This window comes from Linderina pennispora (genome assembly GCF_002104995.1).
Source record: "Linderina pennispora strain ATCC 12442 chromosome Unknown DL89scaffold_8, whole genome shotgun sequence".
NCBI classification, from domain to species: domain Eukaryota; kingdom Fungi; phylum Kickxellomycota; class Kickxellomycetes; order Kickxellales; family Kickxellaceae; genus Linderina; species Linderina pennispora.
In genome coordinates this window covers 338149-352514 of record NW_024468256.1, presented here as the reverse complement: position 1 = coordinate 352514, position 14366 = coordinate 338149, and the positions used below count along the sequence as shown (strand labels likewise).

The 14366-nt window shown below is 52.8% G+C and overlaps 5 protein-coding genes across 5 annotated transcripts; 1 reads left to right on the top strand and 4 right to left on the bottom strand.

Moving 5' to 3' along the window:
- Nucleotides 1-722: 722 nt before the first annotated feature.
- On the bottom strand, nt 723-4563 carry DL89DRAFT_275108 (uncharacterized protein; the record flags this gene model as incomplete). The annotated part of the gene is made up of 5 exons (XM_040889262.1): nt 723-2603; nt 2646-2649; nt 2671-2732; nt 2754-3902; nt 4507-4563. The coding sequence occupies 5 exons, from the start codon at nt 4561-4563 to the stop codon at nt 723-725; spliced, it is 3153 nt and encodes a 1050-aa protein (XP_040742801.1).
- Nucleotides 4564-4735: 172 nt separating this feature from the next.
- On the top strand, nt 4736-5278 carry DL89DRAFT_268097 (uncharacterized protein). Its single transcript, XM_040887791.1, has 2 exons — nt 4736-4903; nt 5010-5278. Exons 1-2 carry the CDS (start codon nt 4846-4848, stop codon nt 5114-5116), a joined length of 165 nt encoding a protein of 54 aa, XP_040742800.1. The 5' UTR covers nt 4736-4845; the 3' UTR covers nt 5117-5278.
- DL89DRAFT_170845 (uncharacterized protein) lies at nt 5244-7375 on the bottom strand. Its single transcript, XM_040883784.1, has 2 exons — nt 5642-7375; nt 5244-5529 (listed from the first exon to the last, which is right to left on the bottom strand). The coding sequence occupies exons 1-2, from the start codon at nt 7294-7296 to the stop codon at nt 5412-5414; spliced, it is 1773 nt and encodes a 590-aa protein (XP_040742799.1). The 5' UTR covers nt 7297-7375; the 3' UTR covers nt 5244-5411.
- Nucleotides 7376-11425: 4050 nt separating this feature from the next.
- Nucleotides 11426-13199, bottom strand: DL89DRAFT_170619 (uncharacterized protein). Its single transcript, XM_040883783.1, has one exon. It carries the CDS (start codon nt 12975-12977, stop codon nt 11613-11615), a length of 1365 nt encoding a protein of 454 aa, XP_040742798.1. The 5' UTR covers nt 12978-13199; the 3' UTR covers nt 11426-11612.
- A 207-nt stretch (nt 13200-13406) lies between these two features.
- Nucleotides 13407-13949, bottom strand: DL89DRAFT_224319 (uncharacterized protein; the record flags this gene model as incomplete). The annotated part of the gene is made up of 1 exon (XM_040884682.1): nt 13407-13949. A coding segment is annotated over one exon (543 nt), but the record flags the coding sequence as incomplete, so codon positions are not given.
- Nucleotides 13950-14366: the final 417 nt, after the last annotated feature.

Sequence of the window (14366 nt, the reverse complement as noted above, 5' to 3'; positions counted from 1 at the left end):
GCCCAGCGATCTACTGCCTCGGTCTGTCGGGCACACTGCGTAAGTAATCGGCCCAGCCGGGTGTTTGATTTTCCACTCAGTGCAAGCCGGCGAGAAGCTGCTCCTTTGCACCAAACGCAGCAGCTGCCGGTAGCCAATCTTGCCAGAATCTTAATACGAACAAGAGCCAGGTTTCAGACATGCTGGACTAGCAGGCGCTTGGGAGACATGCAACGCAACTACCACGCAGTATCTCTCACTTGCCTAATCGACCTGCTACCAAACCCAGAAACTTGGGTGGTGGGGCTACCGTGTCCATCGAGATTTGACCACCGATTTGATGCCTTCCCTAAAATACATTTTTAGAAACCGCGCCTTTCCTGGGCGTCGGCGAGGTTGGACTGAGTCTTGTCCCAGCGCGAGCCATTTGATAGGTGATCGGCCTCATCTGTGGCCATGCCTTCCTGGGAGCTATCAATTTGGTATGTGATGATTTTCGTAGCCCCACCACCTTTTCTGAGAATACTTCCGCGGCTCCAGATTTGCATTCGGCAGAGGAAATCCTTGGGATGGAGGAGTCGTCCGCCCATCAACAGAGCCGTTAAAATGATCAGTTACCATCGTCTGACAGTGATTGGTCGGTGGAGACCGTTTTGGCAGTTTCTGCCGGCTATTTAAGAATGGCATATATTAGTGTTTGGAACGAGCGACATGTGTGCATCCCAGGACTGTAACGGGAGTAGCTAGATGGAGAACTTGACAGTGACAATCTCAAACGGCTTGAATTTGATGGCTGTCGACTTGGAGTGCGGAAGCCACTCCAGATCACTGACATGGCCTTCGAGAATATTGACAATCTCTGCCTTCATGGCTGGCAGCGCTGTCGTCAAGAGCGCCTTTGCATGGCCGCCATAGGCCTCGTACATGCGCACCACAAACGAGCTACTGCCGTCCTCTGCCGCCTTGACAGTGTCCAGGACCACATTGGGTGCATTGGAGAGCGAAAAGTACGGGTGAGCAGCACCGGCCATCCCACCCTTCATGCTGAATCTGTCGGCATTTGCTGGCAGGTGCAGTAGTGGGACATTGAAGTTATATGCCTCCTTGACCACGGTGGACTCTGCAAACGTGCCCTTGTGCGGGAACACAGCGTAGCGGAAGACGTGAGGGCCCATGTCGCAGTTCTCGTCTGGTGCCTTGGGGCTGCGCAGCAGCGTCAGCGTCATGGTGTTCTCGAGTGTCGAGTATCCGTACTTGCAGTCGTTGAGCAAAGCCACCCCGTAGCCGTACTCTGAGAGATCGGCAAACTTGTGACCGCACACTTCAAATTTGGCCATATCCCACGACGTGTTGCGGTGCGTGGGACGCTGCACCACACCAAACTGGGTCTCGTACGTGGCCACATCGCTGTGGATGTCCCAGGTGAACGATACCTTCAAGCACTTGCGGTTCTCATGCCAGCCGATGTGGCAGTCAAACTCAAGGCGTGGCGAAATGGCTGTCAGCGTGATCGTTTGGACCAATACGCTGGTGTCACCAATGGGGACGCGCACGATCAGCGAAGCTACCAGAGGGCCCTTGTCAACCATAGTGATATCGGTGCCTGGCAGCGACTGGTACTTCTCAAGGTTGTAGATTTCAATATCCCACGCGTCCCAGTATAACGGCACGTCGTCGTATAGCTCAAACACATTGCCCTGGGCGCCTTCAGGCACAAGCTCACGATCTTCACGGATGTCAATAAAGCTCTTGACTCTGCCATTGTGGCCAATGGTGACTTTGACCATGGTGTTCTCGAGCACAAAATCGTCGCCTTCCTGGTACACCTTGACAGGGCTTGAATGGAATTCGGTGGTCTGGGCTGGGTCAAGAAGCTGTGCCCGGTTGCCACAGACATTGGTGGCCAGAACAAGCGGGGCGCCATCCTTCCTGCGAATCTGCACATTGGCACCCGCCTTGGAAAGCAGTGACAGCGGCAGTTCCGGCACAGCAATGATATCGGTACGCATCCATGCAGCGGTGTTTACAAGCAAAACGGCCGACATGTCTTCAGGAGCCTTGGCAACCACATCGCCGTAAAGGAAGTCAGTTGCACGCTTGCGCAGGGCATCTCCAATGGTGAAAATCTCGTTGTATATCTTGTCGCTGTCGCGGTACACCATGCCAATAGCTGAGCCAGGCAAGACATCATGGAACTGGTTCAGGCACACCTGCTTCCAGAGTTTCCTAATAGCCTCCATTGGGTAGTCGTAGAGACCAAACGACGAGGCTTTGGCTACAGTGTTGAGCAGCTCGACGTCGCGCATAAGGAACTCGGCCTGACGGTTGTTGCGCTTGTTGTTGGACTGCGACGTATAGGTTCCACGATGCAGCTCAAAGTACAGCTCGCCCTTCCATGATACGAGCTCAGTCGCAGTCTTCTCAACATGCTCGTAGAACTCATTTGGATGCGCATTCTTGACACGCGGCAGCCCGTCAGTATCCGCCATACGACGAAGACGCTCCAGCATAGCCTTCAGTGGACCACCGCCACCGTCGCCGTTGCCGTACAGCAGCATGCTTTCGTTGGTATACACAATGTCCTTGTGGTTGTGCTCGCTATCGATGAGCTCACCAGGGCGGCACTGCGCGCCATAGGTGTTGGATGGCGCCATATGCGTCAAGACGTGGCTACCATCCAGCCCGATCCACCGGAACGTGGTGTTTGGGAACCTGTTGATGTTGTTCCACGAGAGCTTCTGCGTGAAGAAGTACTTGGCACCAGAGAGCCGCACAATCTGGGGCAGTTGTGATGAGTACCCAAACGTGTCAGGCAGCCAGAACACCTTGCAAGTTTCGTCAAAATGCTCCTGGTAGAACTGCTGCCCCAGAAGGAACTGGCGCGCCAGCGACTCTCCCGACGGCAGATTGCAGTCCATCTCGACCCAGGTAGCGCCGATAGGAATGAACTGGCCTGACTTGGCCTTGTCCTGGATACGAGCAAACAGCCCCGGGTAGTTTTGCTTTAGCCATTCAAACTGCTGTGCCTGGCTGGCGGCAAACTTGTACTCGGGGTACTGGTCCATCAACTGTAGCTGCGTCGCCCAGCTACGCGCGCTCTTGCGTTTGGTCTCGGCGAATGGCCATAGCCATGCAGTGTCGATGTGGCAGTTGCCGATAGCATACACTTGATGCCTGGTGTGCGCGCCGTTTACGCTAAAGAACTGCTCGGCGATCTCGCGCGCAGGCGCAATAGTGTCGATGTTGCGGTGGTCAAACACATTGACCATTGCATTGGCTGCTTTGAGTGCCTGCCAGGAGCGCGCCGAATCCTGAGGCAGTCGCCCAGCCATCTCCACAATAACTTCAAGATCGTGGTATAGCGCCCAGGCGTCGAGATTGGGCGCTACGAGCTCGACTGTGCTGAGATTGTAGTAGATGGCTCGGTCCTGCGGATGCTGATGGTAGTCGCCGTTGCCAAACAGGTCATTAGCTGCCATTTCCACATAGAACTCGCGAATTCCCTCGTTATCGGTAGCCTTGCGAGTTAGCAAATAGTCAACATGGCGCTCGTCGCCTCCGCCGCCAGTAATTCCCTGGAGAGGCTCGCCATCAGCGGACCATATCATGGCTTCGCTGTTTGAGTCAAACAGAAACTGCACGGGTTTGCCGGCAAACTCCTTTGGGATCTGCACTGTGACATGAAACCAATGAGTAGTCCACGAGGGACCAAAGGACTCGCCTTGGTGCGTTGGCCGGAACTTCTGCTTGACTGCGTGCTCAAATGTTGGACGGTCTTGACCTGGTGCCGACCATACTTCCAGGTTTATGTGTGGCGAGCCGCTCACGCGAAGGTCGTAAAGTACTGCCTGAATGTTGACGTCCTTCCACTGTCCGTCATCCAGGAAGTTGTTGACCCGGGAATTTGTGATGCTCCGGTGCTTCTGCAAATAGGACATGTGTCGCTGCATAGTTTAGGATTAATAAATAGAGGTAGTACAGCTTGCTGGTAAAAATAAAACTTGGAACGTTGATATTAAAGTGAGGGAGTTGCTGGCTGAGAAGTAGAGAGCGGGCGTGTTTCGGCCGTGCTCCCTGCCCCTCTTTATGCTCGCCAGTTCACACGATGTAAGACCTTTGAGTAAAAAAGCAGTAATTCTCGGCGTAGGATAAGGGGGGTGGGCTGTGTATTGCCAGGTCACGCGGCTCATATAAACCTACCGACATCCGCTGGTCACGCTCCTCCCTCGTCCCTTTTACTCTTTGTCCGAGAGAACACATGAACACGGGCGCACCTGTGATGCTACTACGTGCACGGTCCAAGCGTAACATATGACACCCGCTATATAAATAAGGGAAGACTTCACTCGGCGTCGGTGGTCAGCGAAATGCTCACATGCCTTGGATATGGGGATTCTATGTCACTTGTGACGTGTTTGTATTTTGAGTAAAAGAATAAACCTGTGGAAACAATCTGTATCCCCGTCGCATACGGCCTTTTATCTGTGCGTTCTGGGGGTGTGCTAGTTCCCTCGTGGCTAGTCTCACGTGCCCGTACACTACAGCTGAATGGACAACAAAGTTCGACGATTTGGGAATGAACATAGAGGCCATCTATCTGTTCTTGTTTTACCTTAGCTTGCATTGGATTACCTGTTGCTCAGTGACGACTGACCAAGCCGTCCATCCATCGGAGCTTCAGACCCTTGCGCCACTTGCTTGCCTGGAGACACAACTGCAGAAGTTGAAAGCCAGCAACCTTTCTTATGTTTTGATTATAATTTGTATTCCCAATATACACGCATCAGCACTAATATCTACATACTAAGGAATAAAAATACAAAAGAGGGAAATAGATGGAGAAAAGGTGAGAAAGCTGCGAACACAATGCATCACCCTATTGAATTTTCGCTATGCACTCGGGTCCTGACTAACAGGAAATATCCTAATCTCGATAAATATGAAGCTGTGAATGAATATTTCCAGTGTTTATATCGACAGCTGTTATCTCTGCCAAGGGGAAAGCAATGTCTATCTTCACTAGCACATACCTCACTTTGCAACTGTTGAATCCCGATGTTCGATTGTGCGGCTCGTCCTGTGGGCTGGTAATACATCTATCACACTCATAAGCGCTGTCTGTGTGCGGGCCGATTAACCATTAGTTTTGAGGTTTGTTTTCCTCTTATAGTAGCCGCTGCCCCGATCTGATCAGCAGCTCCTTTTATATACAGGTGCTCAGCTATTTGAGTGTCAGTAAACTAGACAATTCAAAACTTGACACCACCTGTGTGACAAGTTTTGTTCTAGAGAGCTGTTCCTGTGTGTTGGTGTGTCGCAATATAGCCATATTCAGTCAACCCTGAGCTGCTGGTATGGTACAAGATTCAGTGGGCAATGTGATGCACGCTGGTGATCCAGGAAGTGTGGTTGATTATGTCATGCATAACCGGTCACATAACAGCGACCCTGATAGCAAAGGCCGCTTTGCAGCACTCCGCATGCTTGCTTGTAGCCAATGCGCCACTTCTGTATTTGCTTGTTCGCAGGTGTTGTCTGTACAGGCAGGTGCTAATATAAAATAGTGAGAGTGTGAATCGAAAGAGAAAGGCTGAGCTACACGGTGCTTGGATCAATCGCGCTGGTTATGACATTACGAGGACGAAAAGCCCACTTCACATACTCAACTATCTCACCATTAACTTGTATCTCGGCCAAGTTCGGGAACCGAGCCATTAGTTCGATGAACCTGTTTGGGTCAATCGCCATGTGTGAGTACAAGTGCAAGCAGTGCATATTCTTGCTGGCTTTCATTGGGATATCGCTTGCATATTCAGCAATGATATCCAGCTCGTGGGCTTCGTTGGCAAAGTGAACCCCGCGCCCAGGATTATTCAAATCTTTGCGGTACATGGAGAAGCAGCGGATGCGCAGAATCCTGAGTCTCGTCAGCCTGTGTGCCAGATTGAGAATGGTGTTGCTGTCTGCGATTCCTAGAGATAAATGAAGGTCTTCCACGATATGCAAATTTACAGTCGGCGGTACTATGAGCTCAATGCCAATCACTTCCATCTTGCGGATTACATAGTTTCTGTGGCCAAAGAAATGCCTCAACCCTGCAAATGGGAGAGGCTTACTAGAATCGCCTTCCTCTGGGATTAGCCTAAGCTGGAAATGTTCAGAGCACTGGAGGTTATACACATCAATATCTTTAAATGCTGATGGGCATTCAAAAAGTGTCAGTTGGCGGCATCCTTTCTTGAAGTATTCCCAGACGGCACGTTTACCGTTGTTTATCCCATACACAATGACACCAACGGTTGCTGGTATCACAACTTTAGACATGTCAAGCGAGGACTGTATGAGACCTTTCTCAGGCTCTTTAAACCGCATCACGAGCGTCTTGAGGTTTGGGAAATGCACCCTTCCGTCTGCCCTAGTCTTGAACAGGTCCCAGTTGATGCTGCTCGAGATTGTGGTTAGTTCAAGATGGTTCATGTTGTCTGTGGGGATAGGCGGTAAGTGCCCAAGCTCCGGGACGAGCTTCAGGTCTAGCACGAGATACCGGAGATTTGGCGAGAATGGCTGGGCAGTATAGGTTGCGAACGGCCGCGCGACCTGCATCATTGTTAGGCGCGAGTGGAGCACACTGCGAAGCGTCGTCATTATTTCTGTTCCGACACCAGGCTGGTCCCGAAGGAGCTCCCCGCTTGAGCCCCGGGCTCGATATGTATCGTACCATAGTTCCTCGACATGGGGGCAGTGTCCGAGGATAATCTGGATAGTACGAGCCGCCTCCTTTTTTGCGTCCTCTTGACTCTGATCATCACCTGCAAGAAAGAGACCATGTCCCAGGAACTTGATAAGCTTTGTGGTGGCGATCGCGCCACGGGGAATACCAAGCTCCTGGATAGCCTCGTCGAGATGGAGATCCTTTGGAGAGTCGTTATACAGGATTACGCGAAGTTCGCTCACCGAGGATAGCAGGCCACACGCCTTCAGCTCTTCGATGTTGCTCTTCCATATGCGCCGATGGCTCTTCTTGCAGCTTCTGACGGTGCATGAGCATTTGACCTGGCACTCCAGTATGAGCGGGACCTTCTTCATGAACTCGGGTAGATATGAGCGTAAAAAGGGGTAGTTTTGGTAGAACTTGGCGAACGGCAAGTAGTCAGCTACAGTCGACATCTCGTGCTGGGCTTTCCTGCACGCAGCCTTCAGCTTCTCTCTGGTCACCTCTTCAGGGTGCAAAGGGTGGATAGCTCCAAGCTCTGTATCACAGCTATTCACTATATGATACAAGGACATGACGGGTGGCATTTCTGGGTGGGTAGACATGTTAGAGGGTGTTAAACGAAAGCTAATCGTATTTTGTGGGTTGAGGAGGTTAGGGTGAAAGTGCTGCTGCCATCGGGGATTGCACACCCGGGGGGTTTTAAAGAGTGTCAACGCTCTGCCAGCTACTAAGCATCATCTATTTCACGCCTGGCGCGACTCTACTTCCATGCAAAAAAACAAGCAAAGTCTGCATGGAAATCTTTTCGCATTCCTCCTTCCAACGAATGAGTAGTCGACAGACTAGCCACTATCTGTCGGATGTGCTTTGGGGGAACTTGATGAGGGCTGGCATCTCGCTCGAAAATAACACGCACAATTGCCTGCGTGTTGTTCAGCTGGCCACGATATGCACCTGGATATCATGAGGACAGTGGGGGTGGGTGGCAGCAATTATGCTCAGCTAGACAAAGCGTGCGGCCTTTTACGCACGGGTGCCTTTATTTCCTTAAGCACCTGTTGTATCTGTCATATCCACAGAGTGCACGTAAAATCTCTGGTAGCCATAATGGATTTCCGTGGTGTGTGGCTCCAAAATGAACCTGGCATTGCCTATGTAGTACTGGGCCAGCATTTAATTTTAGGCCAACGGCTGTCACAGCCCCAGCTAAAAACCCTCTTGCTTTTCAAGAACGATTTCTAGGGCAGAGTGGCAGGCCCAATGTCATGAGGGGAATTGGATTGCTCGTGCCTATGTGGGAAGCCCTGTCCCCCCACCCACCCACCCATCATTCTACTGGCTGCCGCAGCACTTGCCATCCTAAAAATACAGCGGCACATACAGCAATTGCAGATCTCTTGTTTGACAAGACTCGGAGAAAACAAGCTCTTATTGCACAAATTGTAAAAATGAGGGTGTGTGCGCATGAGGGAGGCTGTCAGTTCTATTACACAATAAATAAGCTTGCTTGTGAGCAGAAGGGCAGAGCTTGTTTTTGGTCTTGAAGAGCATGACATGACAGGCGTGGAATGTCCGCCTTGTCAATTGTTCGTTTCTCTTTCTGCCGTAGCATGCTGTAAGACTCGACTCGGTGTACGGCGCAATCCCCATAAAACACTATCTGCCTATGTGCATTCCAATATCTGATGTACGCCTTTATCTTGTGGTATTAGGCAATGCCTTGATGTCCGAGCGTTCTACACGGTGGCAGAAGGATTTTACGCTTGTTGCAATCCGCTGTCAGCTGGATACTTTGGTTCAATTGTCAGCAAAGTCATTCTCACTTTTCTGCCTCCAACAATGTCTGACCAGAATGGGGACATTGTAATATGCATACGGTAATAATTGCTCCAGCCACCCAAGGTATTTTTAGCATGTGTGAATAGAGGGGTATCTGTTTTGCCTACCTTTTGGAAAAAAGCAGTTGAGAAGCATCAGTGGACTCAAAAGTGAATCCGCTCCATGTTCCGGGTTCGACTGTGGATGTATCTTATGCTATGTGCTAATGGCAATAGTGTTGCGCAATTGATGATGTCCAACATGGCGATGCCATGCCAGTCGTCACATTGGCCGACAATGAGAGTAGCTTCCCAGCTAACCCAATAGACACAGATTTCAGCTCGTTGCATTGGTTTCATTGCTGCGCAACATCTAAACGCGACAACGACATTTTCAAAAAAAAAAAAAAAAAAAGGGCAGCATGCGGGCTTGTAGTTTCTATTCCCCTTCCCCTTTTTGGGTTCTCTGTAGTTTGGCAATTCCTTTCTTTGAAACCCCGCCACAGAGGCCCTGGAACAAAGAACCTACATATCTTATCGCAAAATACAGCTTGCACGGCTCCTACCAGCCTACTATATAAGCAACTACCAACCCAAGGCGTCGAAGAGACTCCTTAGCTTCTCTCGCGATACTAGCTTTTATACACATCAGGCGTCTGATACTCATATACGACGTAGTATATTTTCAGCCCCGATCTCTCTTCTCTGTTTAGTCGTGCCACTCTCCACTCGGACTTTGGCAGGGTCTCTATTGCTATTGTTGAGCAGATCAAGAAAAGACTAATTAGGTTCGTACTAACTAACCTTAAGCTGGAGCTTACTCGTATCCAACCGATTCAAGAGTATGCCAGTATTCCGATAATGAACCGGACATAGATCCAAATCATTGAGCCAAGAAAAGCACGCTCGCAGAAAAAAAAATGGTCGTTCGGAGGAAGCCCTGGGTAAATGGCGGCCCTATATACTTCCAATACCATGCAGAGTATGTTATTGCTAGTGGCCACCAAAAGCTAATAAAATCCTTCTGGCTAAAGATTGGGTTCTCTAGCGAGCATCACAGAGATCACATCGAGATACTGGGGGTAATACTCCAAGCCAGTATGTTCCTGGCTGTTTGATATCTCTCGCTCACACCGTGTTATGAACTCTCATGCTGGTATCCTGTGGGGTTGTGAGAAATGTGCGTCAACATAGCGGCTTGTCCCAGTATTCTCCTCGACACCAGCCCAAGAAGTCACATCTCGATCTAATTACTGGCAACCAGATCAACAGCTATTTGGGATGCCTGGGCCAGATGCTCCATGCAACAGTTCCAAATGCAGTCTACTCTTAGACATGACGAGGGTACCAGCTGGGATACGTTCGCTGCTTTTACCTGGGGCTTGTGGCGCAGTGTCAAAGGACCTCCAGCAGCTTCTGGTACATAGCTACACCCCGTATGGCATGAATTTGAGGATACTCATGTAATTTCTTCAAGCCATCAGGGTCTGTTGGCCTCGAAAGGGCTGCGCACTGCATAGCCATCATGCCAAGTCAGCCGCATATAAGCCTGATATCCAGGACTGCCCGGTCTAGCCTTCTTGCTCTTCGGTCATTTTTGATCCCATCTTATTTTCCATAAAGCTCGATACCATTCACTCCCGTGGGGGGTTAACAATCCGCCGTGGGTGCAAGTCGTAGAAAGACTGATAGCCAGGATACCTGAGGCGATTCCTTTTGGTGCCTGTGATCGACCAGCCTGTCCAGAGGATCATGCACATTGATTTCTCTATCAAGACATGCAGATCTCCCACGGAGCTCAATAACCGGGCTCCTTCATGGTGTTCTATGGAAACAGCCTGTCCTACGCGTGGTGTTTTTGAAACAGTACTATTGTCGACGATAAAGATAAGAATAATGCTAAGGATATTTACTAAAAAAAAAAAGGTGCAAGTGGGCGAGAGGCATGTCGGGGTCTGCTGGCGACCCGAGTCGTAAAAAGAGCTTGAGAAGAGCCCGTCAATCGCGAATCGATAATGAAAAATGGGGTGGCCGAAAATGCGTGAAATAACAGGAGAAAAACGGCATTGCTTTTCAGAGCTCGGGGAAGAAATGCAGCTCACGGACGTGTTCGCTGGCAGCATGTGCAGAGGGGAAGTAGGCGCCGCACACGGTGCACTGGTATCCGCTCTGCACACCAAAGCACCGGAAGGTCGGGAGGCCGATCGAGGAGGTCTTGTAGTATGCCATGGGGAGAAATGATTAGGATGGAATTAGATGCAGTGGTGGGGAGAAGAAGAAGTGCAACAGGGATGGATTGAAATGCGAATGCAGTGTGAAACGTGTGTGTGCTTCGATCGCCGCGTGCGCTGCCCTAATGAGGTGGATGATGAGTTACTATTTGTTGATGGAGTGGGTTGGTAAGGGAACACAAAAATATTGAAGAGGGCTGGCGAACAGTTTTCCTTTTATATTTGCCCTAGGGCCAGGAAACCAGCTCGCATCTCAGAATGCAGTGGCCTTGCCAATTCTACGCGTTCGCTCTTGTCTGTCTCCCAACAGGCGGCATAAAAAAAGCACAGGAAATCAGCGACCGAAAACAAGTGATCACCTACGTATCCACCCCGGCCCCCAAAGAGGGTTCGCCAGGCGGCGGGTTGTTCCTTACAGCAAGCATTAAGCCGCAAGGAAATCACTGGACAGAGACAAATGTTACACTAGCTCCAGCGCCCTCGATTCTTTTCTAACCGTGCATGAGGAAATCAGTGCAAATGGGGTTGGGGGAGGCGTGCTGGCCCACATGAGATGCGGGCCATCGAGCGGTTTAGAGAGAAATTACAAACCTTGCCCGGTCTATTTTTGGCTTTTTGTCAGCGGCAGATGAGGGCACGCACATCCGTTTTCATGTGAACCTGCGGCCTGATGGCAAGCGGGCCGGCCCTGATGTCGCCAATCACCTGGACTAGAATGCAGCGGCAGGCCGCAAGGCTTATTGTTCAGTATCCTTTGGTGCGGGTCCAAGGCGTTCAGCTGCATTCCAGTGATCGGGGAGGGGTTGGTGGTGATTGCTGAGTCTGAAAATTTAGTGATGCCTTTGATGCCAGTTGGAGAAAAAGAAATGATTAAGCAGTCAGGTGAACACGCCACTTGTCGTTCTCCTCGCCGCCAGGGCCGAAGCAGGTCACAGACTGGACGTCCTCAGAGTACAGCAGGTCATGGGAGTGCAGAGCCATGCCGCTGACATAGTGGCGCAGAACAACGACGTCGCCGGCGCTCCAGGTCTGGCCGTAGCCGCCGTCGCCGTAGCGCTCAATGACCCAGTGGTCGTTCTCATCGGACAGGTTGGAGTCGCCGTAGGCGGTGACCTCGTTCTGGCCCGACTTGGAGCAGTGGTAGTTGTAGTGGGAGTGCAGGTGGTGGCCGGTCTCAATATGGCGCAGGCGGATCTGGGTGCCGTACGAGACAATCTGGCCAGGCACGGGCACGTCGCGGTTGGCGGGCAGCACCTGCCACCAATCGTTCTGGTCGGGGTTCCAGCGGTAGCCGAAGACAAGCTGCTGGCTCGAGCCGGTCTGGGTGTTGTGCTGGCGGTCGGTGTGCAGGAAGCGGCCGGTCATGTTGTGCTTGAGCGCAATGACGGTGCCAATCTTGATGGTGGTGTCGCTGGAGTTCTGGCGCAGCTGCGGGTACTCGTGCGGCGTGGGCGAGTTCTCAGAGTTGCGCGACGGGTCGGCGTGGCGGACGTCGTTCTGGTCGTACGAGTAGGGAGGGCGGCCGAGGGGGGCGGGCGGGCGGAAGCCGGAACCGCCCTGCTGGGGAGGCGGCGAGGGGCGGTGCTGCTGCTGGCCCTGGTTGCCCTGGTTGTTACCCTGGTTGTTGTCCTGGCCGTAGCCCTGGTTGTTGCCCTGGTTGTTACCCTGGTTGTTGTTCTGGTTGTTGTTCTGGCTGTTGCCCTGACCCGGAGCATTGTTCCACTTGCCCTCGTCGTTGTGGTACTGCTGGTTCTGCTTGCGGCGCTCCTCCTCCTCCCGCTCCTTCTTCTCATCGCGGTGCTCCTTGTACTCGTGGACACCGTAGGCTGCGGCACCTGCAGCCAGCGCACCCAGCGCAACCTTGCCGGCAGTGCCTGCCCAGTCCTTGTACTTGGTGTTGCGGGCATCCTTGTCGACCTCCTCCTGCGAGTAGTCGTTGCCGGGCATGTTGGCACGGCCGCCGGCAGACGAGCCGTAGTTGGACGGAGCGTTGCCCTGGGGGCCAGCCTGGTGCTGCTGCTGGCGGCCGTAGCCCTGCTGGGGACCCGCCTGCTGCTGGCCGTAGCCCTGCTGCTGCTGTTGGCCGTAGCCCTGCTGCTGCTGCTGCTGCTTCTTGGAGCTGCTGAAGAGGCCGCGGTCCTGGGTCTCCTCGTCATCGTACGAGTTCTGGCGGTTGCCCGAGTTGTTGGAGCCGTAGCCCTGGTTGCCGTAGCCCTGGTTGTTGTAGCCGCTCATGATGAAGTTGGAAAGTGAATGTTGTCTGGAGTTGAGGGGTTCGGGGCGTGTCCTTGCCCGGCCGACCCCCTTTATATATGCAGTTGCCTGCCCACGCTTTACCCGTGCCAATCAATCGAGGAACTCTCTTTGTCGCACAAGGAAAAGCGCCAAGCTGGAAGGTAAGTCATCCTGCACATCCGGACAAGAGCGCGGGGGGCATCCGTTCTGCGCACTATCCATTGTGCAGCTCCTTATTCTGGAAGGAGCCATTGCGTCAGGATCAGGGGACGCAAGTCATAGCTTGCCAACAAACAAGCACCAGCAATAACAGTGGGCGAAATAGGCGTGGCGGGTATTTTTAGCACCGTTCGTTTGCAGGAGGATCCTGTGCTGTGCAACAGCGATAGGTTGTCTGGGAAGAGAAAATGATATCATTCAAAAACTCGTTTACTCCTGGGTCAAATGGATCCGCCACTTGTCGTTCTCCTCATGGCCGTCGCCGAAGCAGGTCACCGACTGCACGTCGTCGCTGATCATAATGTCATGCGAATGCAGCGCGTAGCCCGAGTTCTCATGCCTGAATACGACCACCTCGTTGGCGTCCCACACATCGCCCTGCTCGTCGTCGCCCCAGCGCTCAACAATCCAGATGTCGTTCTCGTCTGAATAGTTGGTGTCGCCAAACGCCGTAATCTCGTTCTGGCCCGACGCCTGGTCGGTCCACGGGTGCGAGTGCAGGTGCGCACGGGTCTCGACGTGACGCAGGCGGATACGCGAGCCAAAGGTGACGTGCTCGCCAGGGTTGGGCGAGTCGCCATTGGCCGGCAGTACCTGCCACCAGTCGTTCTCGTCCTGGCTCCAGCGGAAACCAAACACAAGCTGCTGGTTCGACCCCGAGTGTGTCGAGTGCGAGCGGTCCGAATGCAGGTACCGTCCAGTCATGTTGTGCTTGAGCGAGATGACTGTACCGAACTTGATGGCAGAGTCGTTGTAGTCCTGGTGCAGAAGCGGGTACTCGTGCGGCGTCGAGCCGTAGCCGCGGTGCCGGCTACCAGACGACGAGCGGCTGCTGCGAGACGAGCTGCGAGACGAGCCGCTGTTGCGGCGGCGGCGGTGGTACCCGTGGTCCTGGTACCGGTTCGCTTCGTACCGGTTCGCCTCCTCCCACCGACGGTTCTCCTCCTCGCGCCGACGGTTCTCCTCCTCCCGCCGACGGTTCTCCTCCTCGCGCCGGCGGCGGTCTTCCTCGCGCCGACGATGCTCTTCCTCCTCACGGCGGCGCTCCTTCCTCTCCTCATCAGAGTCAGAATCGTCAAACACCTCGTGGACGCCGTAAGCAAGCGCTCCGCCAGCAAGCACGCCCAGCGCAGCCTTGCCAGCAGTGTTCTTCCAGTTACTCTTCTTCTC